The sequence below is a fragment of the Cherax quadricarinatus genome, chromosome 37 (genome assembly GCF_038502225.1).
Source record: "Cherax quadricarinatus isolate ZL_2023a chromosome 37, ASM3850222v1, whole genome shotgun sequence".
Lineage (NCBI taxonomy): Eukaryota > Metazoa > Arthropoda > Malacostraca > Decapoda > Parastacidae > Cherax > Cherax quadricarinatus.
In genome coordinates this window covers 6,334,449-6,360,403 of record NC_091328.1, presented here as the reverse complement: position 1 = coordinate 6,360,403, position 25,955 = coordinate 6,334,449, and the positions used below count along the sequence as shown (strand labels likewise).

General features: G+C 42.3%; 1 protein-coding gene across 1 annotated transcript; it reads left to right on the top strand.

Annotated features, from left to right (window-relative positions):
- The first annotated feature begins 5,210 nt into the window (after nucleotides 1-5,210).
- Nucleotides 5,211-25,629, top strand: LOC128701680 (glutathione S-transferase Mu 4-like). The gene is made up of 5 exons (XM_053795553.2): nucleotides 5,211-5,371; nucleotides 8,391-8,531; nucleotides 16,852-17,031; nucleotides 18,077-18,172; nucleotides 24,339-25,629. The coding sequence occupies exons 1-5, from the start codon at nucleotides 5,336-5,338 to the stop codon at nucleotides 24,537-24,539; spliced, it is 654 nt and encodes a 217-aa protein (XP_053651528.2). The 5' UTR covers nucleotides 5,211-5,335; the 3' UTR covers nucleotides 24,540-25,629.
- Nucleotides 25,630-25,955: the final 326 nt, after the last annotated feature.

Sequence of the window (25,955 nt, the reverse complement as noted above, 5' to 3'; positions counted from 1 at the left end):
CTATTAAAATCAAAACTAAGCGCTAAATCCATAAGGGTGATACAACGCTGAGAAGTATACCCGGCTGATACATATTACATTGGGGGGGGAGTATTAAACCAGTAAGGGGGTTCATACAACGCTTGGGGAATGGAAAGGCATTCAAGCAGAAGTCTAATGCCTTAAATCAAGAGAATCTCTCTTCGAGGGGGTGACTGCTGTACACTGCAATACACTGCACGTGTATTGCGAAGTTAAATTGGTGGATCGCAGCAAGACTTTTTTTTTTAGCGAAAAAAATTAAGAAATAAAAGTAATGTGGAACCCATTATCTCCATTAATTCCCTAAAGCTGGTGGCATTTGACAAGTTTATTTTTTTTCGAGGCTAAATTGCAAGTGTTACACAAAAATAGACATACCTGAAAATGGACAAGAGTTACATTTAATCCAAATTCTAAAAAAAAAAAACTAAGCCTAGCAGGCTAAATCTGAGCAGATCATCCAGGAGCGTCACTAAAGAAAAACATTCAACCACAATAAAAAAAACTTAAATGCCACACAGTGTCACTAATAGCTAGAACATGACACAAATACCCTATCGTGCAAACTTCCTAAATACAGATAGTATTAATAGCATGTAAACACCAGCTCCTAACTCCTCCACAGCAGCCATGTACCGGCAGCGTCCCTCTCGGCGCTATCACTAACTCGTAATAACTCCTCCGCCAGGATACCCTTAGTGTATCCCATGTCGTAATATTGAACCCAGTAGCCCATAGAAATTTACAGCAATACTTAACTTACGACCAGAGCTTCGGTAAGAAGGGTAAGGAAGAAGGATGGGTAAAGATAGAAATATGGAAAAAGGGTGGGAGGGGGAGTGAGGTAGGATGTAAGAGGGAAGTGACACAACCACTTCGGTGCAATTTAAAGAGTGTGTGTGTGTGTGTATAATAACAGAAAAATTATTGGAAGGGGTATAACACTTACCCATCAGTCACACATATATTGGTGCATGACTCTGAATTGTAATAGATATACAAGTTGTAATTGCGTTTTTATTTTTTTTTATTTTTTTTTCGATTGTATAATGAAGACTTCAACGACAAGACAAGGCGATGATTATATAGACAATTCATAAAAAAATTACTGGGCACGTTGGCTTCTTTCAAGGTGGTGTCCCGCCATAGTAAATATAGCGATTTTTTAATAGATGTGAAAGTAGAAAGTTATATAAGATATCTCCATAATTAGGAGCGATAATATTCTTAGTAGACATAGAAGGGTTCTGGTGTTAGCCTATCATCTTCATCTACAGGTCGTTGGTCGTTGGTAATCGTCTTTAAGGATGAAGCGACGCAGCCTCTGTGGGAGAGTCATTCTTTGGGTCCTGTGAGGAGGAGTGTTAGTGATATAGTCGGTAGTATTTTCAACTTGGGGAGGATGTTCTCTATCTGGTATGTAGAGTTCTTGCATTACATAGAGTTGCGTCTTTTTCAGCATATCAAGGCAGTAATATCCTGTTGTACGTGTAAATCTGCTATTTTAATTGTCTCTCCTGGCCCTGATCAGACCCTGATCCACCATGAGGCCTGGTCACAGACTGAGCCGCGGGGGCGTTGACCCCCGGAACTCTCTCCAGGTAAACTCCAGGTACCCGTAATAAAGCGGAGAGCTCTATTCTGGACTCGTTGTAACCGTAGCATGTTGGTCTTTGTTGTTAACGACATTGGAATTATTGGGTATTCGAGTATTGGTCTTATCATTTTATACAGCTGTTTTTTTTTTTTATGTGGGAAGGGGCTTGATTAAATGTATAGAGACTGCTAAGAAAGGCTTTGGCTATGTTGATCTTTTTACTGACGTGAGATGTTGAGTGGAGCAGACTGTCTTTCATATCCCAAGATCTTGTTAGAGTTTCTAATTGTTACAGGTGTACTTCTGATGGAGATATCCCCCTTGTCTTCGATGGTTGATGCAAAACATCCTATCGTATTAACAAGGACTTTGTCAGGGTTGGTCGTAATTCTCCATTTCTTTTCCCAATTAGATGGCAACCATTGGCACCCACTGGCAACCATTGGCACCCATTGACAACCATTAACATCTACTGACAACCATTGGCACCCACTGGCAGCCACTGGCACCCACTGGCAACCACTAACACCCACTGGCAACCCTATCTAAATGGCATTCTGAAGACAATAGTGAACAAAAACACACACTGCAGAACAAGCTTTTTCGGTGGGGAGGGGATGATATTTCGCTCTATGTAGAGCTTTATAGTGATGAAGCTCTACACAGTGAACCCCTCAAGGGAAGTTCCTTGACGCTGGCGAGGGGCTCTTGATCCGGGGAATTGGATCTGTGCTCCAGTTCCCTGAATTGAGCCTGAATACCTTCCATCCCCCTCCTGCATGCGCTGTATAATCTTTTGGGTTTAGCGCTCCCCCATGATTATATTAATAATTATAATAATCTACACAGTGAAACGTTCCTCCGCTGAAAGCTTATCCTGCAGCTTCCCCTGACATATTTACCACTGAAAATATTATTCCGTCTCGTAGAAGATATTTACTGGCTGTTTATCTAATCTCTCGTCCCTCTATTAATACTGAACGATTATTAGACAATTGCAGACAAGTTTACTTTTGAAGTTCAATTATGGCGGGCAGAGGAAGTGCGATGTCAGAGTGAACACCAAGATTTTTGTTTATTTTTTATGCAACACGTGAGCAAAGATACGCTATTGTTGTGAGGCAGCTCCTCCTGCTGGTGGTGGTGCTGCTGGCGGTGATTAGAGAGACTGATGGTGTGAGGCAGCTGCTCTTGCTGGTGGTGGTGCTGCTGGCGGTGATTAGATTATTATTATTATAATCAAGGGGGAAGCGCTAAACCCGGAGGATTATACAGCGCCTGGGGGGGGGGATATGTGGAAGGCATTCAGGCTTAATTCGGGGAACTGGAGCACAGATCCAATTCCCTAAATCAAGAGCCCCTCACCAACATCAAGGAACCTTCCTTGAGGGGGGCGGTGATTAGAGAGACTGATGGTGTGAGGCAGCGCATCCTGCTGGTGGTGGTGCTGCTGGCGATGATTAGAGAGACTGATGGTGTGAGGCAGCGCCTCCTGCTGGTGGTGGTGCTGCTGGCGGTGTTTAGAGAGACTGATGGTGTGAGGCAGCTGCTCCTCCTGGAGGCGGCGGTGATGGTGGTGCTGCTGACAGACACTGGTAGTGTGTGAAGCAGTTGCTGTGATCAGACACAGTTGTGGTGTGTAAGCTGGAGTGTGGGGACCCCTAGTGTAAATAAATCACCTTGTCTATGTTTATTAGAATATTCATGACCGCAGAATACACAGCAGTGTGTGTATATATATATATATATATATATATATATATATATATATATATATATATATATATATATATATATATATATATATATATATATATATATATATATATATATATATATAAAACATGCTCCCGGTGTTACAGTAAATTCTTGTAAGCCATTATACATTTCTTAGACTGCATTCCAGAGTGCATAACAGCTTATTGATGTATACAGTACTCACCTAATTGTGGTTGCAGGGGTCGAGACTCCGGGGGAACACCCGCAACGACAGGATATATACATAGTGTGGTGGTCACCTATTGTATATGTGCCCCCCTCAAGGAAGGTTCCTTGATGTTGGTGAGGGGCTCTTGATTTAGGGAAATGGATCTGTGCTCCAGTTCCCCGAATTAAGTCTGAATGCCTTCCACATCCCCCCCCCAGGCGCTGTATAATCCTCCGGGTTTAGCGCTTCCCCCTTGATTATAATAATAAAATAATGTATATGTGCCTAAATTGGGTCGCAGGTATCGATTCAGTAGCTTCTGGCCCGCTTGTGCATTGGCTTCTACTGGGGTCACACTCCTGGCTTCCGGGCCTTATTGTACCTATTCTTAATAGTTATTTATGTATTGATCTTGCCTCTACCACTCCATCCAGGTCATTCCACTTTCTAATTACCGTAAGGCCGAAGAAATACTTCCTTACATCCCTGTATTTCAATTTTCAGTGTATAAATACTGAATTTACTTTGTTTAGGGATTAGCTCATTCTTGAGTTTTAAGTCCACTTAACTAACTCGCGGTGTGTGGCTACCCAGATCTATATGAGTTACATGTGTGGCTGCACCATTAAACTACAGGATAGTAGAGGATTCAGAGGTCATGAAGCTGCCACCATCTACCTCACCAACACCATAGAACAATACAGAAGGATGTCCACTCTTTCTAGACTCATTGCACAGATAATCTTGGATCAAGATACCTTTGACATCCTCTCCTCTCGAATTCGCTTGACCTGACCTGCTCCGGCGGCACTTAATCTGAGCTGTCCCAGGAGCACCTGACCTGTCCCAGCGGCACCTGACATATCTCAGCGGCACCTGACATATCTCAGCGGCACCTTCCTGGAGGGTATTCCGGAGATCAAAGCGCCCGCGGCCCGGTCCATAACCAGACCTCCCCGTGGATGAGGGCCTGATCAACTAGGCTGTTGCTGCTGGCCGCACATAGTCCAACGTACGAACCACAGCCCGGCTGATCCGGCACTGACTTCAAGTATCTGTCCAGCTCCCTCTTGAAGGCACCCAGGGGTTCCCTCCCACCCTTATGCCGGGTGGGAATCTGTTGAACAGTCTTGGGCCCCGGACATGTATTGCGTTTTCTCTTAGTGTACAAATGGCGCCCCTACTTTTCACTGGGGGTATTTTGCATCGCCTGCCAAGTCTTTTGCTTTCGTAGGGAGTGATTTGTGTGTGCAGATTAGGGACCAGTCCCTGTAGGATCATCCAGGTGTATTATTATTATAATCATGGGGAAGCGCTAAACCCGTAGGATTATACAGCGCATGTGGGGGAATAGAAGGCAATCAGGCTCAATTCGGAGCACAGATCCAATTCCCTAGCTCAAGAGCCTCTCACCAGCGTCAAGGAACCTCCCTTGAGGGGGATGTGCATGTGAGATGCAGCTTTATGACTGTCGACAGAGGTTTCCTCATATAGATAAACATAGTCGGACAATCACAATTATCTGATGAAACCTTCAAGAATTCTGCTGTTTCACCGTGACGCTCATCTACTTCTGGTTTCAATTTATTTCAGAATTAAATCTTGTTTCAAAATTTATAATGTTAAAGCAGATGAGAAGTGAAATATAAGATAAAGAACTGATAATTATGGGTTATACTGAAGTTTTCGAGTGGTAAATATATTAGGGAGGGCTGCCAGTGGATGTTAAGAGGGGTGGCACTGACACCAGCCAGCTGCCTCACTGCCACACACGTCATCTTCCTGCTAACATGGCACCAGTCTTTGGCTATTGGAAAATACGTGGGGTAAGATTATTCTTTATTATACTCTCTTCCGTATGTTTACATGTATCGTATATTATTAACCGTACACTCAGTATATTAGGACATTGCTTCACCAGTTACTTGTCATCTGATGAAGACCCGTGACAGCACATACAATGTTTGTTGACGAATAAGTCACCACCACCATTGCAGTCATGCACAGTTAAGATAATTTAGTACAAGGACTATAGTGGAAATAAGTGACTGACTTTTTTGGGTTATATGTATGATATATATGTAACTGTTTTTGTGTATACCTGAATAAACTTACTTAGTAGCTGCTGAGCTAACCGTATTTTTTACTAAACAGTACATTATTATTTTAGATTTAAATATTTCATAAATATTTTTTTTACACAATGGTCTTTGATCACACGAATGTCACAGTCACATATACAGTACATTATGTACAAAAACTTTTTTTTTGGCTCCTTTTAAAACCCCTCGACTGTACGTTGAGTTATTAAGGCCTCAGTTCACCCAAACAGAATAATTTAATCACCAAAAATAAATATTAAAACTATCTTAGTGTATATACACTGAGGTAGTATATGTTTCTCCTGTATATATCATACTGATTAAGGCGTATTTCTTTGATAGTATAGCACAGACCTAGCAGTAAGTTTGTCCCATGCTAATTTTATTCAGTAATGATAATTTATGTGCTTGACCAAATAATATTTTAAAATGCTATCATGGAGTTTCTCACACATGACCATTTCTAAATTTTTCCGAGGAAGCAATACACGACAGTCTACCAACACCAAGGTACCTATTTACTGCTAGGTGAACAGGGACAGCAGGTTTTAGGAGACTTGCCCATACGTCTTGATCTTGACAAGGGAGGGAAGGTGAACATCAAAATGGTATACAATACCGACAGGTTGTTAGGTAAGACACATATGCAACAGTTAGACAACTTTATTCCGAAACGTTTCGCCTACACAGTAGGCTTCTTCAGTCGAATACAGAAAATAGGCAGGACCAGTAGAGATGTGAAGACGATGTAATCAGTCCATCACCCTTGTAGTCGTAGAATTTGAGGTTGTCAGTCCCTCGGCCTGGAGAAGTTCAGTTCCATAGTCAGGAACTATCTGAAGATCAAGCGACAGTGCGGAGACTTAAATACTGTCGGAAGGAGAGGTGCAGAGTATTAGTAGTAGTAGTAGTAGTAGTAGTAGTAGTAGTAGTAGTAGTAGTAGTAGTAGTAGTAGTAGTAGTAGTAGTGAGAATGTAACCACTGAGAGGTCATGTCCCTCTCAGATCCAACACTTCTCACTTGAAAAGCTTGTCCAAGGTGTTTTCTGTACCAAGATGCCATGTGTTGCAGTGTCTGACAAGATGAACATCAAAATGGTATACAATACCGACAGGTTGTTAGGTAAGACAACTTTATTCCGAAACGTTTCGCCTACACAGTAGGCTTCTTCAGTCGAATACAGAAAGTAGGCAGGAACAGTAGAGATGTGAAGACGATGTAATCAGTCCATCACCCTTGTAGTCCAGATCCCGTTGTAGTTCTGCCTGGTCTTCGATCGAGTGAATTCTTCTCATCAACTTCACGTCATCTGCAAACAGGGACACCTCAGAGTCTATTCCTTCCGTCATGTCGTTCACAAATACCAGAAACAGCACTGGTCCTAGGACTGACCCCTGTGGGACCCCGCTGGTCACAGGTGCCCACTCTGACACCTCGCCACGTACCATGACTCGCTGCTGTCTTCCTGACAAGTATTCCCTGATCCATTGTAGTGCCTTCCCTGTTATCCCTGCTTGGTCCTCCAGTTTTTGCACCACTCTCTTGTGTGGAACTGTGTCAAACGCCTTCTTGCAGTCCAAGAATATGCAATCCACCCACCCCTCTCTCTCTTGTCTTACTACTGTCACCATGTCATAGAACTCCAGTAGGTTTGTGACACAGGATTTCCCGTCCCTGAAACCATGTTGGCTGCTGTTGATGAGATCATTCCTTTCTAGGTGTTCCACCACTCTTCTCCTGATAATCTTCTCCATGATTTTGCATACTATACATGTCAGTGACACTGGTCTGTAGTTTAATGCTTCATGTCTGTCTCCTTTTTTAAAGCTTGGGACTACATTTGCTGTCTTCCATGCCTCAGGTAATCTCCCTGTTTCGATAGATGTATTGAATATTGTTGTTAGGGGTACACAGAGCGCCTCTGCTCCCTCTCTCAATACCCATGGGGAGATGTTATCTGGCCCCATTGCCTTTGAGGTATCTAGCTCACTCAGAAGCCTCTTCACTTCTTCCTCGGTTGTGTGCACTGTGTCCAGCACATGGTGGTGTGCCCCTTTGGTTTATATAAATTAGATCCATTTATAATTAATAGAATTTGGGAAGAATTTAATAATACACTGGACAAATAATAATTTTTAAAATTTTCTTGGGTAGAATAGTTTGTTGGTGGGTTGTGCAAAGGACCTGTCCAGTTGGGCCGGCGCGCGTCAGGTGTTTAACCGTTGTGGGATCTGATAGTGAGGTGTTGGCCAGACCCCTTATATACCTTCCTTGGATGCTTTACTTTCATAGTTCCTTGATAATGTGAGTAGTCACGAAAGCGCTTGGAATTTCTCTATTCTTTCAGAGTGGTTGTTTTGCATATATATATATATATATATATATATATATATATATATATATATATATATATATATATATATATATATATATATATATATATATATATATATATATATATATAAATCATACATTATGGTCTAGGTAAGTGTAACACGTTCTGGTCATTAATAACTCCAGATTAATGACCATCCACACTTCTCTTCATTAATCTAAATTATAATTAAATTTAATTCAAAACCAAACTTGTAATAGATGACACAAACTTAAGATATTAAACTGTAATTATAATATAATAATATAATTATAATATTTTATTAAAACAAATAATATCAACTTATGGGGTCATAGAGTATCAGTGTTTATTGCACTTTTATGTTTATAATATATTTTATATTTCAGTTGGGACAGTCCATCAGGCTGTTGCTGGAGTACCTCGGCATGGACTACGAAGAAAAGTTCTATAACTTCGGTCCAGCTCCAGACTTTGACAGATCTGAGTGGCTCAACGAGAAGTTCAAACTGGGACTTGATTTACCCAATGTAAGTTTTATTTTATTATGTTTATATATTAATAAAGTACACGAGGTGTGGAGAAATTTTCTCCAGGAGGGGGGTATCAGCCCCCTTCAGCCCCTTTCAGCCCTGAGGGGCCCAGTCCTCTCAGAAGGGGCAAATATCTTGTTTACTGCTACAGCAAGTAATTGATCCCAGATGCAGTACGAGTATGTGACGTGGTCAAGAGACCTCCGCTCCTTGCAAGAGTCCACTTTATTACCATGGTAAAGATAGTGTACATTGTTGTCTATGCTCAAGACAACAAGAATCAAGCATTCTGCTTTGCTTCATGGAGGAAGTTTGGCAAGGAAGCAAAAAGTACTTGGTCAGCTTTTCCTTTATGTTCTAGGGGCATTCTAGCGGCGTAGGACGCTGTGAGGTCAGATTACTTTTCACCCTACTGGGAGTCACACTGACGCCTGGATAACCAACAAAGAACACTGATCCGTGCGTTAGTGTGAACAAAGTGTCTCACAAAACACGATAAACACTTACAGAGAAGTGTGATTAGCTTCTTTAGTGATAAGATTGTGAACAATAAAGACAAACCTTGTGGAACATAGTGTACCAGTGTGTGTATTCCTAGACTATAGAAAACGTGGACATCCAAGGACACTTCAGCTTCTATCAAGTCACCAATATCTGTCGAGGGTGTAAAAAACACCATAGCTCACTCTACAAGAGCAAGGTGGGTTGCAGATTTCTTGTAGTACGGGGGACTGCGCAGTTCTTGTGTCACAAGGAGTTTGTAATCAGCCTCTAGTCGGCAGTGAGGTGCAGACTTTTGACTCCACACAAGTAAGTATGTCAGCAATCAGTGAATGAAATATGCTGACATAACACCCCCTAGGGGTAATTTATAATCATACCTAATATACTTTATTTTAGCCCGTTAAGAAGTGGATGAGACAGCTTCTCAAGACCTCGTCTGCAGGGGCGGCTGTGTGGACGATAGCTGTCTTATCAGCTAAATACTCCTTATATTTAATCTTTAACCTTAGCTGGTAAACAATTTCTCAATACGAGGCTGCATGTCACCTGTACACCACCAATCAAGATTACGTAATTTAAATCCTTAAAACACGGATTACAATAAACCTTAAGCTTATATACGATAAGATATACACACCTCGGTATATATATATGTATATATACATTATATATATATATATATATTATATATATATATATATATATATATATATATATATATATATATATATATATATATATATATATATATATATATATATATATATATATATATATGCAAAACAACCACTCTGAAAGAATAGAGAAATTCCAAGCGCTTTCGTGACTACTCACATTATCAAGGAATTATGAAAGTGAAGCATCCAAGGAAGCTATATAAGGGGTCCGGCCAGCACCTCACTATCAGATCCCACAACGGTTAAACACGTGACGCGCGCCGACCCAACTTGGTCCTTTGCACAACTCACCCCCAAGCTATTTATTTGTCCAGTGTATTATTAAATTCTTCCCAAATTCTATTAATTATAAATGGATCTAATTTATATAAACCAAAGGAAATATTCATATTATTGTCAAAACTGCTTTTTATGAAACAAGATTCAATTATATTCCTGTCGACCATGGACTTGCTTGATACTACTTTCTCAACTTTTTGAAAATCAATTGGATGGTTAAAATCTCTTACATGAATAAATAGAGCATTGGAATCTTGTCCAGTTCTAATGCTATATTTATGTTGTTTTAATCTTAGTTCGAGATTTTTACCAGTTTGACCGTAATAAACTTTATCGCAAATTTTACAAGGAATCTTATAGACACATCCATCAGCATTTTGGGGGGAATTCTTAATCAAAAGTTTTTTTACTGTATCAAGATTTTTGAATACAACTTTAATATTAAAAGTCTTAAGAAGAGAAGGCATATCAACCAAGTTTTCTCTATTCTTTCAGAGTGGTTGTTTTGCATATTTTGAAATCACCTGTTTACTGTGATCTTATTGCATATATATATATATATATATATATATATATATATATATATATATATATATATATATATATATATATATATATATATGACCTTGTTATATAACCTATCCACATTTTACCTATTTTTTTATACAAGTTTCTAATCTTGTGTTTGAATTCAAGTTAAGAATACTTATCAATTAAATATTCAAAGTTTTGTTATATAAATTAGTTTTTAGGGATTTAGGTTTTTCTGTAACTCGTCCGGTTTTAATATTTTTGGCAAATACAATTTTTTATATTCTGATCTTTTAGCCATAAATAACGTTGTTCGGACCATTATTATTATTATTATTATTATTATTAAAGGGCTCTTAGTTAGGACGTCTCTTTCAGACATTGCATAGTGAACCTTGGTTACAGTGTTACGTAGTGAACATTGCCTCCATTGCTGCGTAGTGAACCTTGGTTATATTGTTACAGAGTGGACCTTGGTTACATTGTTATAAGGTGGATCTTTTTTACACTGTTACATAGTGAACCTTTGTTACATTGTTACTTAGTGAGCCTTGGTTATTGTTATATAGTGGACCTTGGTTACATAGTGCATAGCAGGACAGTTCATTCATCAGTGTTGTGGTAGTCAGGAGCTCCAAGGTTTTCATGGAATTAATAGATTTTTCTTATCATTAATCACTCCGGAACAGGAAGCCACTTCCCCTTCGTACATCCCCTTGACACACACACACAGTGAGGAGGCGGGGCCAGGAGCTATGACTCGAACCCTGCAACCACAACTAGGTGAGTACACACACACGCGCACACACACACACACAGTGAAGAGGCTGGGTCAGGAGCTATGACTCGACCCCTGTATCCACAACCAGGTGAGTACACACACACACACACACAGTGATGAGGCTGGGTCAGGAGCTATGACTCGACCCCTGCAACCACAACTAGGTGAGTACACACACACACACAGTGAAGAGGCTGAGTCAGGAGCTATGACTCGACCCCTGCAACCATAACTAGGTGAGTACACACACACACACACACACAGTGACGAGGCTGAGTCAGGAGCTATGACTCGACCCCTGCAACCACAACTAGGTGAGTACACACACACACACACACACACACACACACAGTGACGAGGCTGGGTCAGGAACTATGAGTCGACCCCTGCAACCGCAACTAGGTGAGTACACACACAGTGACGAGGCTGGGTCAGGAGCTATGAGTCGACCCCTGCAACCACAACTAGGTGAGTACACACACAGTCATAGAGTTGTCAGGCAGTGGAATAGCCTAGAAAATGACGTAGTGGAGGCAGGAACCATACACAGTTTTAAGACGAGGTTTGATAAAGCTCATGGAGCGGGGGGGAGAGAGGGCCCAGTAGCAACTGGTGAAGAGGCGGGGCCAGGAGCTAAGACTCGATCCCTACAACCACAACTAGGTGAGTACACACACACACACACACACACACAGTGACGAGGCTGGGTCAGGAGCTATGACTCGACCCCTGCAACCACAACTAGGTGAGTACACACACACACACAGTGAAGAGGCTGAGTCAGGAGCTATGACTCGACCCCTGCAACCACAACTAGGTGAGTACACACACACACACACACACACACACAGTGACGAGGCTGGGTCAGGAGCTATGACTCGACCCCTGCAACCACAACCAGGTGAGTACACACACACACACACACAGTGAAGAAGCTGAGTCAGGAGCTATGACTCGACCCCTGCAACCACAACTAGGTGAGTACACACACACACACACACACACACACACACACACACACACACACACACACACAGTGACGAGGCTGGGTCAGGAACTATGAGTCGACCCCTGCAACCGCAACTAGGTGAGTACACACACACAGTGACGAGGCTGGGTCAGGAGCTATGAGTCGACCCCTGCAACCACAACTAGGTGAGTACACACACAGTCATAGAGTTGTCAGGCAGTGGAATAGCCTAGAAAATGACGTAGTGGAGACAGGAACCATACACAGTTTTAAGACGAGGTTTGATAAAGCTCATGGAGCGGGAAGAGAGAGGGCCCAGTAGCAACTGGTGAAGAGGCGGGGCCAGGAGCTAAGACTCGACCCCTGCAACCACAACTAGGTGAGTACACACACACACAGTGACGAGGCTGGGTCAGGAGCTATGACTCGACCCATGCAACCACAACTAGGTGGGTACACACACATCCCGGATAACCTCTGCAGCCAGTGCTCGCCTGGCAAATCTGAGTGTGGCCTTCAGGAATCTCATGTCCTTCCAGGCACTTTGTACAACATTTATTAGGCCCATCTTTGAGCACGCAGCACCAGTATGTATCCCACTCCTGGAGAAACATGTTAGAAACTGATGAAAGTGAAGAAATATGCAGTAAGGCTTGTCATAGAGTTAAAGGGGTTTAAGCTCTAGTATCATGAGAGTCTAATGAAATTGAATTTATCGACGTTGGAGGATAGAAGAACCAGGGGAAATATAATAAAAGACTCAGGAAGATTGATAGGGTAGACAGGGACAGGCTGTCTGAAGCGAGAAACGGGACTCAGCTGGAAGTTAAAAACACATGAGCCACTGGGATGTCAGGAAGTATTTCCTCAGTCTCAGAGTGGTCGGAAAGTGGAATGACATATAATGGAGGCAGACTTTATACATAGCTTTAAAAGTAGGCATGATAAGACCGACTAGGGTAGGCGGGTGTAAATCTAGCAAACAGCAAGTTAAGAGGCGGGACCAGGAGCTACAACTTGACCCCTACAGGCACTATAGGTGAGTGCACACGCTCCCTCGTACTTTCAGGATGAAACCTAACCTCATAGCTACTCAAACCAAAGTAAAATAATTAATATGGTACAAAGATTTTCAACTAGACAGAGCCCCAGACCTGAGGGGTGTGTCCATTAAGGAGTGACTGAAGGAACTGAACTGGACAACTCTGAAAGAGGACGACTTGGAAGGACATGATTAACATATACACGATTATTTCGGGGAATAGACAGAGTAGATAATAATATATCAGAAGAGTGTCTGGATAGTTTCATTGGAAAGCGCTAAAGCCGCAGGGATCATACAGCGCTCGAAAAATGGTAGGCATTTAGACTCCACCCAAGGAAGGGAAGGATAGGTCCAATTCCTTAAATCAAGAGCCTTTTACCGGTATGAAGGCAGCCACCCTCGGGGGACAAGTATGAAGAATAAGGGACACTATATTGTCATTTAGGGAAGGGGGGTAATGGAAACGTTCAGGTAATTGGGGAATAAAAGAGTTAAGGGAGGGAGTAGGAGTGAGATAGGCAGGAGTGGCGAGTCGAGTGATTAGCGGAGGTAATGTGAGGTTACTGGTGACTACACCATCACTCTCATTACCACCACCACCACCACCACACTACTCACCCTCTCAGTACTTGGTATAAAATAATGAATAAACGGGGACAGTGAATATTACTGTTCCACTCAAACACAGTTTATTATTAAGTCCTTGTACAATAACATATTTGGGAACAGGAGAACATTATTAGTTTTAGATAAATGAGGATGGTACACATAAGCAGTGAGACAAGGAATACAATCAACTGACGAAACAGAATATAACTTAAAATATAGTTCAGAGGACAGTTCGCCACAGGAACTAAATCACACACTAACCACAGGTCCCAAGACCTACACAGAACGAGTACTGCTCAAAGTCAGTAATCTGCCCAATGTCTCCAACAGAGTCTCCTCCCGAGACTCTCCAGCTCAGCTCTGCACACAGGCCAGAGCTTCGCTCGACTCTGCTGCTCAGAGCTCTGCATACAGCAGCAGCTCCGCTCAAAAAAATCCCCTTCCTCAGCTGTTCCTTGGGCTTATATGGTCCTTCAAGCACCCCCACAGTGGGGTGTGCATCACATGTTTTGACCTGACGCCGAGATCTGACTCCATCAAGAACAAAAGACCTCAGACTTTAAGCTGAAAGGTGTGTCTGACAGCTATTTGCTAAGGCAAGGTGTGACCATTTAATTAGGTTAAATTAGGTGTCCCTTAGAGACCTCACAAGCATAGTGGACTACATCACAATATGGACTCTCAAAATCCGAGTCAAACACAAGTTATGAAGTATTTAATCAGCACGAAATTAGTGATGATGAACGCATTATCCAATGACAGGAAAAGATGATGACTATACGGGGGCTCATTATTTTTATATTCAAGGGGAAGCTGTAAACCCTTGGGAGTCATACAGCACCTGTGAATAGGAGGTACTGAGGTTTTATTCAGGCAAGAATAGGATATCTGCAATTCCCTAGATCAGAAGCCTTTGTTTTCTAAAATTAAGGAACCCCACTTGAACGGAATATTCAAGCAAGGTCTCATATATGCAAATAAACCACATAAAAGTAAGCTTGTGGATCGTGAATGAGGGTATAAAGTGCCTTTATTGTGGTGCTGCTCCTCAAGTCTCTCACAGTAACCCACTTCTCTCTGCCACCAGGCCCGGTGGCCTGGTGGCTAAAGCTCCCGCTTCACACACGGAGGGTCCGGGTTCGATTCCCGGCGGGTGGAAACATTCGACACGTTTCCTTACACCTGTTGTCCTGTTCACCTAGCAGCAAATAGGTACCTGGGTGTTAGTCGACTGGTGTGGGTCGCATCCTGGGGGACAAGATTAAGGACCCCAATGGAAATAAGTTAGACAGTCCTCGATGACGCACTGACTTTCTTGGGTTATCCTGGGTGGCTAACCCTCCGGGGTTAAAAATCCGAACGAAATCTTATCTTATCTTCTTAAACATTCCTCGCTCACAGCCATGCTAAGCGTTCTAGTGGTACACTCTGTAATCACAATTTTACTACATGTAAACCACACAATAACCAAATTTCTGTAAACTCAGCATTGTAATCCTTATAGAGAATAAACCCACTTCTCCCTGCGCTGAAGCTAAATATTCCGCGCTCACAGTAACCCACTTCTGGAGAATAACTGGAAAGGATTTCGGGGGTCAACGTTCCCGCGGCCCGGTCTGTGACCAGGCCTTATGATGGATCAGGGACTGATCAACCAGGCTGTTACTGTTGGCAACACGCAATCCGATGTATGAACCACAGCCCGGGTGGTCAGGTACTACTAACTTTAGGTGCCTGTCCAGTGCTTTCTTGAAGACAACCAGGGGTCTATTGATAATCCCCCTTATGTATGCTGGGAGGCAGTTGAACAGTATCGGGCCCCTGACACTTATTGTGTTGTCTCTTATCATGCTAGTGACACTCCTGCTTCTCATTGGGGGGATGTTGCATCATCTGCCGAGTCTTTTGCTTTCGTAGTGAGTGATTTTCGTGTGCAAGTTTGGTACTAATCCCTCTAGGATTTTCCAAGTGTATACAATCATGTATCTCTCCCGCCTGCATTCCAGGGAGTATAGGTTGAGGAACTTCAAGCGTTTCCAGTAATTGAGGTGTTTTATCGCAGTTATGTGTGCCGTGAAGGTTCTCTGTACATTTTCTAGGTCAGCAATTTCACCTGCCTTGAAAGGTGCTGTTAGTGTGCAGCAATATTCCAGCCTAGATAGAACAAGTGACCTGAAGAGTGTCATCATGGGCTTGGCATCCCCAGTTTTGAAGGTTCTCATTATCCCTCGTGTCATTTTTCTAGCAGATGCGATTGATACAGTGTTGTGGTCATTGAAGGTGAGATCCTCTGACATGATCACTCCCAGGTCTTACACTAGTTTTTGCTCTATTGTGTGGTTGGAATTTGTTTTATACTCCGATATAATTTTAATTTCTTCACGTTTTCTATATCGGAGTAATTGAAATTTCTCATCATTGAACTTCATATTGCTTTCTGCGGCCCATTTAAAGATGTCCGCCTGGACACCGCAAGACTCCAGGCGGACATCAACCAAATCTTTAAATGGGCCGCAGAAAATAATATAAAGTTCAATAATGAGAAATTTCAATTACTCCGATATAGAAAACGTGAGGAAATTAAAACTATCTCGGAATATAAAACAAATTCCAACCACACAATAGAGCGAAAAACTAATGCAAAAGACCTGGGAGTGATCATGTCAGAGGACCCCACCTTTAAAGACCGCAAGATTGTATCAATCGTATCTGCCAGAAAAATGACAGGATGGATAATGAGAACCTTAAGAACCCCTACGACATGAGAACCTTCAAAACTAGGGATGCCAAGCCCATGATGACACTCTTCAGGTCGCTTGATCTATCTATGCTGGAATATTGCTGCAGTGAGATTAAATATTTCTCTTTAACGCTCAAAGATGATAATAATGTTGTACCACTTCATGCAATAACTTTTTCAGCTTCCATACTACATTGATGGCGACATCAAAATCACTCAGAGTCATGCCATCCTGCGCCACTTGGGTCGTCAGAACAACATGTGTGGCAAGACTGAGAAAGACAAGATAAAGGTGGACATGCTCGAGCACCAAGCCATGGACATACGTATGGTATATGCCCGATTCGCCTATATGAACTACGTAGGTCACATTTCCTGTTGAGCTTGTAATATTCAACACCTACGGTGTGAATCTTAGATATTGAACAATTTAGATTTTTTATTTTGACAAATTAAATGGTTGTACAGAGGAATATAATAGTTGGGTGTACATGCCAAAAGCTCCTCTGTAAGCTGAGCATTTCGGGCAAACTTAAAGATTAAATTAAGAATAGTAAGGCAATAATACATAGTTCATATGGTCATTAGATGAGTTAGAGTGAGGACAGGAAAATTAAATATTATATCAGGTGATGCTACATGGTTCTGATAAGTCTAGTAGAGACTTTTTACACAATTGAATTAGTTAATAAAGATTACAGTATTACAATATAACAATTTAAAACAATTTACAATATGATGGATTACAGTTTATAATTATTTAAAACAATGAAATTTGGTATTACAATGGAACAATTTACATTATAGATTATATTCAGTGAAATATTGGTCCCTTAATGATAATATGGTGCTCAGGGGATGGAAGGTAATCAGGTTTGTTTCCAGAAAGGGAAGGGTAGCTTCACTTCTCTTAATCAAGAACCCTTCATAAGCATCAAGGTACCCCAGTTTTCAAGGGAATTATATTCACAAAATTTTAAGGAAATAAAATTATAGACTTTTTGAATAAATGGTTTACAAAACCGACAAGTTGATACATGAGACACTTGTGCAACATTTGGGTATCTTTATTCTGGAAACGTCTCGCCACACAGTGGATTCTTCAGTCCAATGCAGCAAGAAGTGGAAGATGAGGGGTTCAAGGTAATCAGTCCCTCAGCCTGGAGTTGATGTGTTCAGTCAAGACTGATGGACTGACCACATCGACTCCAGACTGACTGATTACTTCGAACCCCTCATCTTCCACCTCTTTCTGTATTGGACTGAAGAAGCCACTGTGTGACGAAACATTTCCAAAATAAAGATACCCGAATGTTCCACAAGTATCTCATGTATAAACTAGACTACTTAATCTTTAAACGAACGTGTCCATTACGATGTTAGTCATTTAAATTCTCATTCAACAGCCCACAGAAAAAGACCAGTACCTTAAGGACATTAAGACAATAGTGAAGGCAGTCTCTGACCTCCTGGGCAGTCAACCATGGTTCGCAGGTGACCAAGTAAGTTCTGATCAACTCTTAGTTTAAGGATGGCAGTCTCGTTTTTTTTTTTCGATTTAATGTTTTCATATTTTTGAAAACTGTTACGAGATTGTTTTTCAGCAAAAATTTGTTTTATTAGTACAGTAACAGGGTAAATTATTATTATAATCAATGTAGGTTTTACCAGGTTTGTTTTAAGAGATAAGCAGTTAATATTTTTATATTTAAGTGATGTCTACAAGATTCATTTCAACAAAATCTGTAACATCGCAAGATACATTTCGTATTGTTGACTTACTCATATTATAATCAAATAAAGCGCCTTACTCATAATAACTACGGAACACTCCCGTAACTACAGTATCATTTCGTCTCTCAGCCCTTGAGTAGAGAGGACGTGCGCTGCTGCTACCCCCTGGTGTTGATTAGTGGCAGTTATATTTTCACAGCATGGCGCAGGCAAGCCGGAGACGCATAAACACAGTCTGTGTTGAGCTTATCCGTGGGGCTGTGACAGGAACTTCTATGGACCTGATACTACCTGCAATCATACGAGATACATATGGTATTGCTGACGAGGAGATATATGGAGTAGCGCTGAATGGCACGACGAGGATCTTTGTCAAGTTTAATTTGGCAAGTGTGTATGAGGCGGTAGTCGACAAGTACCAGGAGGTTACTTTGACAGTTAACTCCGCTGTGACCGTGCGACTTCACGACGTTTCTCGCCATTACACATGGGTTAAGATTAGAAATGTGCCATTCGAGGCGGATGATTCTGACATCCGTCTTGCGATGGGCAAATATGGTACAGTACATATGGCCACTGTTGGGAAGTGGGCCACTGGGCCATACGCAGGGAAACTCGAAGGAACGTATTCTGTGAAGATGACGTTACGTTACCCTATTCCGTCGTACGTAGTGCTGCCAGAATTTCGTACCCAGGTGTTTGTGACATACGCTGGGCAACGCCGGACCTGTCGGTTATGTGGGTCATATGATCACCTAGCGGCTCTGTGTGAAAGGAGGCGTGGCAACATGGAACAAAGGCAACGACATACAGCAATAGAGAAGAGTGAGGATTTGCCTTATGTGACTCTGCCTACACAAGGTGGGTCCTGGAGTGAGGAGGTCGAGAGAGCGGAGGAGATGGAGTCAGCAGGTGTGACGAGGGGGGGGGACACCCCTTCATTGAACGCAGCTCAGGTGTTGGAAGAGGACACCCCGACTGCGAGTGCTAGCGATGTGGAAGACTCATTAGCCATGGCTTTAAATGTGTTATTGGCTGACAAGAGTCTTGGGAAGGTTGGGAGTCCAGATCTAGTTCTTGGGTCTGTTGTGGATCCGGGCGTGGAACAGGATCTGAGGTCTGCGCAGTGTGATAAGAATCTTTTGATGCAAGCTGTGGAGGTGGAGGTCCACCGGGACAATGTATCAGACGACATGATGGAAGCAGAGGGAGCATCACGGAAGCGCGCTGCTGCACTATCTGACTCCGAGGACGTGATCACGCCTGCTCAGCGCACTGACAAAAAGTCCTGGGCGGATGTTACGCAGAGAGGAAACAGCGGCCCTACGGGGCAGGAGTTGGTTAAGAGCGTTTCTAAAGGGGGGGAGAGGGACCGAGGTGTCACGAAACGATCTGGTGGCAAGACAGTACCAGGGTCAAGAAGGAAAACCACTCTGTAAGCTTCAAGTGCATGACATTGAACATTAATGGATTGAGATCAGAGAGAAAGTGTGTATGGTTTAGTGAATATTTGGTGCGTAATAGTGTTGACGTGGTGTTCGTGCAGGAACACAACTACAGACCAGGTTATGAGTTGAAGGTAAATGGGTATAATGTGTATGTGGAGCATGCGATAAGGTTGAAAGGAGGAGTTGCCATCCTGGTAAGGGAAACTAGCCCGTTCGTAGTGAGGCATTGTGAGGGGGGGGAGGGGAGGGTGATTCGTGTAGATGGGTGGTGGGGTAGGGTACAGATGAGTTTGGTGTGTGTGTATGGTCCAGCAGAGGGAGATGTGCGTATTAAGAATAAATTTGTGAAGGATGTCTTAGTATATTATTTGCGTGCTTTGCCGGGTGTAGCTGTAATTGGTGGTGATTGGAATTGTGTGATAAGGCGTAAGGATGTGGAACCTAGAGGGGCAGGGTATTGTTTGGGGATTTTGGGGGAATTATTAAATGGAGTGGGGTTAATGGACGTTGGACGGGGTGGGGTTGTAGAACATACTTTTGTTAGACGTGGATATGCGGCAAGACTGGATCGATTGTATGTGCCCCGAACAGTAATAGTGAGCAGAGTGCGTGTGGTGGACGCGGTTTTTTCGGATCACAGAGGAGTAATGGTGGACCTAGAATGGGAGGGATTGCCTAGAAGGGGTCAAGGTTATTGGAAGTTAAATGTGAGGCTTTTGCAGGGTGAGGAATGTTGTCAGTCTTTTGCGCAATTGTGGGAACGGTTGGTGGATGAGGCGCCGGGGGATGATGAACTGGTAAATTGGTGGGATTCGGTGGCTAAAAATCGTATCAGAGAATATTATATTTGTCGTGGGAGGGAAGATAATCGGTTAAAGTATGGGTTTCAAAGATATCTTGAAGGGCAGCTGCGGGACTGTTATGCAAGAGGAGGAGCAAGCTATCCAGTGCAGGACATTGAGGGTTTAAAGGAGAGTATTAGGGTATTGCAAAACGAGCGTTTTGATGGTGTGCGAATTATGGGAGGATTGGAAGAAGTGCTATGGGGTGATCGGCCGTCGGCTTGCGTGTTAAGAGGCCAGAGAAAGAGGAGAGTGACGATGGAGATGATGGGGTTAAACGTACATGTAGGGATGGAAGGGTATAGAGCGGGTCAAGCATTGGTAACGACAGAGGGTATGAGTGGATATGTAGACGCTTGGTTTAAGTCATATACGCAAAGTGTGGGCTTCCGTGAGGTGGCATTGAGGGAAATGGGAGAGTATGTGCAGTGTGAGCTTGATGGTCAAGATCGGGTGACATTAGGTGGGCCGATTACGGAGTGTGAGATTTGGCAGGCGTTGTCAGGAGTGAGCTTGGGAAAGGCGCTGGGTATAGACGGACTGCCAAATGATTTCTACGTAAAGAAAGGAGTTCTGAGGGTTTTTTTAGTAAGGCTGTTTAACATACTTAAGGCGGCTGAGGTAATGGGAGAGCAGCAATGGACGGCCGTTGTGGTGTTGGTACCGAAAGGGGAGCAGTCAACGGTAATGGATTATCGGGCACTTTCGCTTATGTGTGGAGATTATAAGTTGTTTGCGAGAATATTAGGGAACAGAATCAAGAGGGTAATAGGCAAGGTAATTGATAGGGGGCAATATGGGGTGCCAGGAAGGTCGATGTATGAAGGGCATGGCATGATTCGAGAATTTATAGAGAAACAGGGGGGAGTTGGGTGATGGAGGTGTATTGGCGTTAGATTGGAAGGCTGCTTATGATAGTGTAGAAAGGGAAGCGTTATGGAGGTTTATGCGTTGGCAAGGTTTTGGGGAAGAAATAATATCTTGGGCAAAATTATTGTATCAGGGGGCATCGATGAGGGTGCAGGTTAATGGGAGGCTAGGAGTTAAAATACAGATGCGACGGGGACTGCGCCAAGGCTGCCCACTATCACAAATATTGTTTGCGTGTATACAGGATCCATTTTATAGGGCCATTCGGAGGTGTGTTGCGGGAGGTGGGGAGGGTACTGACCGGGGGGAGGGGGGGCTGGTATCGTAGGTTATGTGGATGACACGACTGTTTTGGTGAGAGGTAATGGGGATTTGCTTAGGGTGGGTAAGGTGGTGGATGTGTTTGGGGAGGCTTCAGGTATGAAAATTAATGTTGAGAAGACTAAGTTTCTAGACTTAAGGGATAGTACAAATGGGGATGAGGTGGTAGGGGGTGGGTGGAAGGTGGTGGATCAACTAATGATATGTGGGATAATTTATGTGAGAAATACACGGGTGGCTCAAGAGGTGAATTCGGTGAGAATAGTGAATGGAGTATTGAAAAGACTTGGTGGTTTGAGGGCGGCGCAACTAACGCTGCATCAAAGAGTAATAGTGACGAACGTGCTATTGTACAGCAAGATATGGCATGTCGTTGTCATGTACCCGCTGATGAGACGTGAGGTGAAACGTTTACAACATGGGGTTTTTAGGTTTATATGGGGATCGGGCTGCGAATGGTTAAGTAGAGCAGTGTTAACACTTCTGGTCAGTCGGGGAGGGCTGGGACTTTTACCTCTGGAAAAAAGGATGATGAGCGTGTACCTAAAACTAAGTTATATAAGGGCGGGGGGCTTCAGGGGAGGTGGACTTGTGAGAGTACGTAAGGATATGCAACGGTGGTGGGGGGGTAGGGATTTAATAGTTGGTGAGGCCATGTTGAGGTTATTAATGACAGTGAGGGATCCGTCGTGTGTTAAATTGCGGGTCCTCGAAGGAGTGGAAGGTAGGTCAGTGGTGGCTGCTGTTGAAGGGGCATACCCTATGTATGCGTGGAACGAAATATGGACGCGTCTAAAACAATTACGTGTAAAACCGGGTGTTCGGGAGGTAATGTTTAGATTTTTACATGGGATTTTGCCGTCTGGGGTTGTCCTATTCAATAGGAGGATAAGGGAGGGAGGGGAATGTAGAGCGTGTGGAAGCATGGAGACAATTTTGCATGCGGTATATTTTTGTGACTGTATAGAAGTGGTGCGGGTCTGGTTAGGAAAGGTGTTCAGGTTAGTGGGTGGGGGAGGGTTGCAGGTGTTGCGGGCTTTAAGTTTGGATATAGGTGGGGTGAGTAAGATGGTGGAGAATGCAGTGGCGTATTTGGTCACGGATTTTATATATACGTCATGGGCCATGAGGGAGGTGGGCGTGGATGAGAGGATAAAGGTGTTAGCTGCGACATTTTACAGAACTAAGTGTCGTAATAGGGAAATTTATAGAGGGAGTTGGGAGACTGCTTTTACTGAGGGCTATCGGAGTTTTAGGTTGAGGGATTTATGGGATTTACGTGCAATGTAAGGGGTCGCGGCGGGCTGGCTTCCCGATAAGGACAGTGTGAAAGGGTTTAGTGTGGAAGAGAATGAATATAGTACTGAGACATAAGTGCCTTTGACTGTGTGATGAGCGGGTTGTGTGTTGTGAACGATACAAGTTCTTCAATTTAATTATTAATTATGCTAATGACAAAGGACGACAGATGTCGTAATGTGATGGAATATTATATATCTGCAACGAAATTATTGGTATGTGTGTAATGAAATGACAAAATGGGTGCACTGTGTGAATGCGAAATATATATATACACATGAAGTATTGCGTGTGGTAGGAAGCTTCAGTATTTATCGACGTGTGAAGGTGATGCACTGTTATGTTTTGTGATAACAGACTTACATCTTAGTAGTGGTTTTAATGATATGGGTGAAATATTTTTAGAAAGCTTGACTTATCCTGTTTTCTTAATACATATTGTTTTTTCATGGGAGCTCAATAGAGCCCGTAGGTTTAGGTTACCATTGAATTGATATATATTATAGGGTAATTGATGGATGACATAGGATTAGGTATTTGTGTTTTCACTGGTTGTGTTGTAAAGTGTATGTAACATATGTATATATTTATACCTTCCTCGAGAAGGTGATATGTTTGGGTGTTTAGTAGATATACGTTGTACATGAATCATGTAGCATTGAATTTTATATTATCTCAATACATTGAGTGATACTGAACGTATCATGTTGTTCAATATGGAATAATGAAAGTATTTCATACAATATACAGTTACATATAAAGATTGTTACGTGTCAGGTGGCTTGACATGCAAGAAGAGGGGGGGGGGTAGTGTTTTCAGAATGTAAGGTGTACATTCCGTGGCAGGATGTACAATCAGGAATTAGATGTACTTGCCAAGGAGTCTTTAGGTTAGATTTAGTGTTCCAGACATAATGTCATTACTTCAAGGATTGGAATGGTCATTGTTTACTGTACAGATTTGTCTTTCAGATGTAATATGTTAATTGGAAAGTACATGTACTATGCAGAATTTTTCATCACTGTTTTCACTATGTAATTTGTCGTTTATTTTTATGTACTATGTATGTCTTTTCAATAAAATATAAAAAAAAAAACTATTCAAGCTGCCATTAGAACACGGCTTCTGATAACTGCATAACATTTGCCAACAGATCACCTTCCCTGACTTTCTGATCTACGAACTTTTGTCTGTCCACCTGGAGTTGGATCCCACCTGCCTTGATAACGCCAACAACCTTAAAGAGTATGTGAAACGCTTCGAGCAGCTTCCGAATATCAAGAAGTACATGGAATCTTCAAGGTTCATCAAGAAACCGATAACTATGCCTACGGCACACCATGGGAATATTTAAATCTTACTCTTATAAGCAATATAGCAATGCCTGAAGTTAACAGTGTATTGTACTTTTAAATTGATTTTGCCGAAAGTTTCCACTGGCTTAATCTAGTAACGAAAGCTAATGGAATTGCACGATTAATAATGCTTTCAGTTTATAAACCATAAGGACTTTCATGTCTTACAACATAAGTTTTGTTGCACACTTCAGAGCTAAACAAAAAATACAAAAAGCTGATGTCTTGAGGTGGCCAATAGCTAGATTGCTAGAGCACTCAGCTCACACACTGAGGTCAGGTACAGGTGGAAACAATTAGGACGAGATTCCTTAAGACACCTGACGTCCCTCCACCTAGCAGTGAACTAGGTACCTGGGTGTTAGTAGACAGGTGTGGGCCGCATTATGCTCTGCATAGCGAGGGGCTTTATAATATTAAGTATACCTTGTACATGTATTTTTAAAAATGGATTGGTAAATGCTAACAGCTGAATATAATTGCAGTTCATGGATCAGCTGAACCATAAGTTTGAATTAATAAATTTAATGAAAAATAACATGAAAATAAAAAATATTAAATCCTCAAGAAAAAGTATTTAAGCATATTACATTCAGTATAGGACCACTAAACCCGTAAGGGTTTTACAGCACTTGGGGAGGGGGGGTATATGGAAGGCACTAGTCATGCCCAATTCCGTGAATCAAAAGCTTCTCACCAGCATCAAGGAACCTCTTAGAGAGAAATACTAAGTATATATGAATACATTTACAATATTCTAAACTTTGAAGTTTAGGAAATTTTAATATAAATCTTTAAGCACTTAATACTTATTATACACGTGTCTTGCACGAGGAAATAAATTAGGCCCATAAAACGCCCGGAATAAGAGGCGCAGTCAAGAGTCCATTTATGGGCAAATAGCGCTAATTCCTTTGATCAAGAACCCTTCACAGGCATCAAGGCACCTACCTCCCTTGAAGAGCATGCTTATCACCTGCTGCACATACTATACTCAATGTTATTGTCTTTCCATATACGCAGTCTGTTTCAGCCTTACCTCATGTCTGCTCCAGACCTAATTTATCTCTAATAAAAAGTTCAGCATAACAGCAGAGTAATAATTCAACTGTAGCTTCAATAGACAAACATTTACCAAGCACTACATAAATATTTTTTAATTGCTTGATCAGGAATCTTTACAACCTGGTTCAATCCAAGGGAAATGGTAAAACTTCTTGGCTCAACCCCGTCGTTGATGGGGAAGGGGGGCGGTCATTGAAAGACATTTTACAAATAGCTTTGAAAGCTAAATCAAATATTTGTGAATGAAAGTAAGAGCGCTAAACCTGTAACGGTCATGCAGCTCCTGGGAAGCAATCAGGTTAGAGCCAAGAATAGGGAGGTTAGTCCCAGGATCAAAGTACCTCTGCAGT

Excerpts from the sequence above, each read along its gene's own strand:
- LOC128701680 (XM_053795553.2), top strand. The coding sequence starts at position 5,336 with ATGGCACCAGTCTTTGGCTATTGGAAAATACGTGGG. Across the intron at positions 8,532-16,851 it reads TGGGACTTGATTTACCCAAT|CTTCCATACTACATTGATGG; the intron begins GTAAGTTTTATT and ends TAACTTTTTCAG. Across the intron at positions 17,032-18,076 it reads GATTCGCCTATATGAACTAC|CCCACAGAAAAAGACCAGTA; the intron begins GTAGGTCACATT and ends CTCATTCAACAG.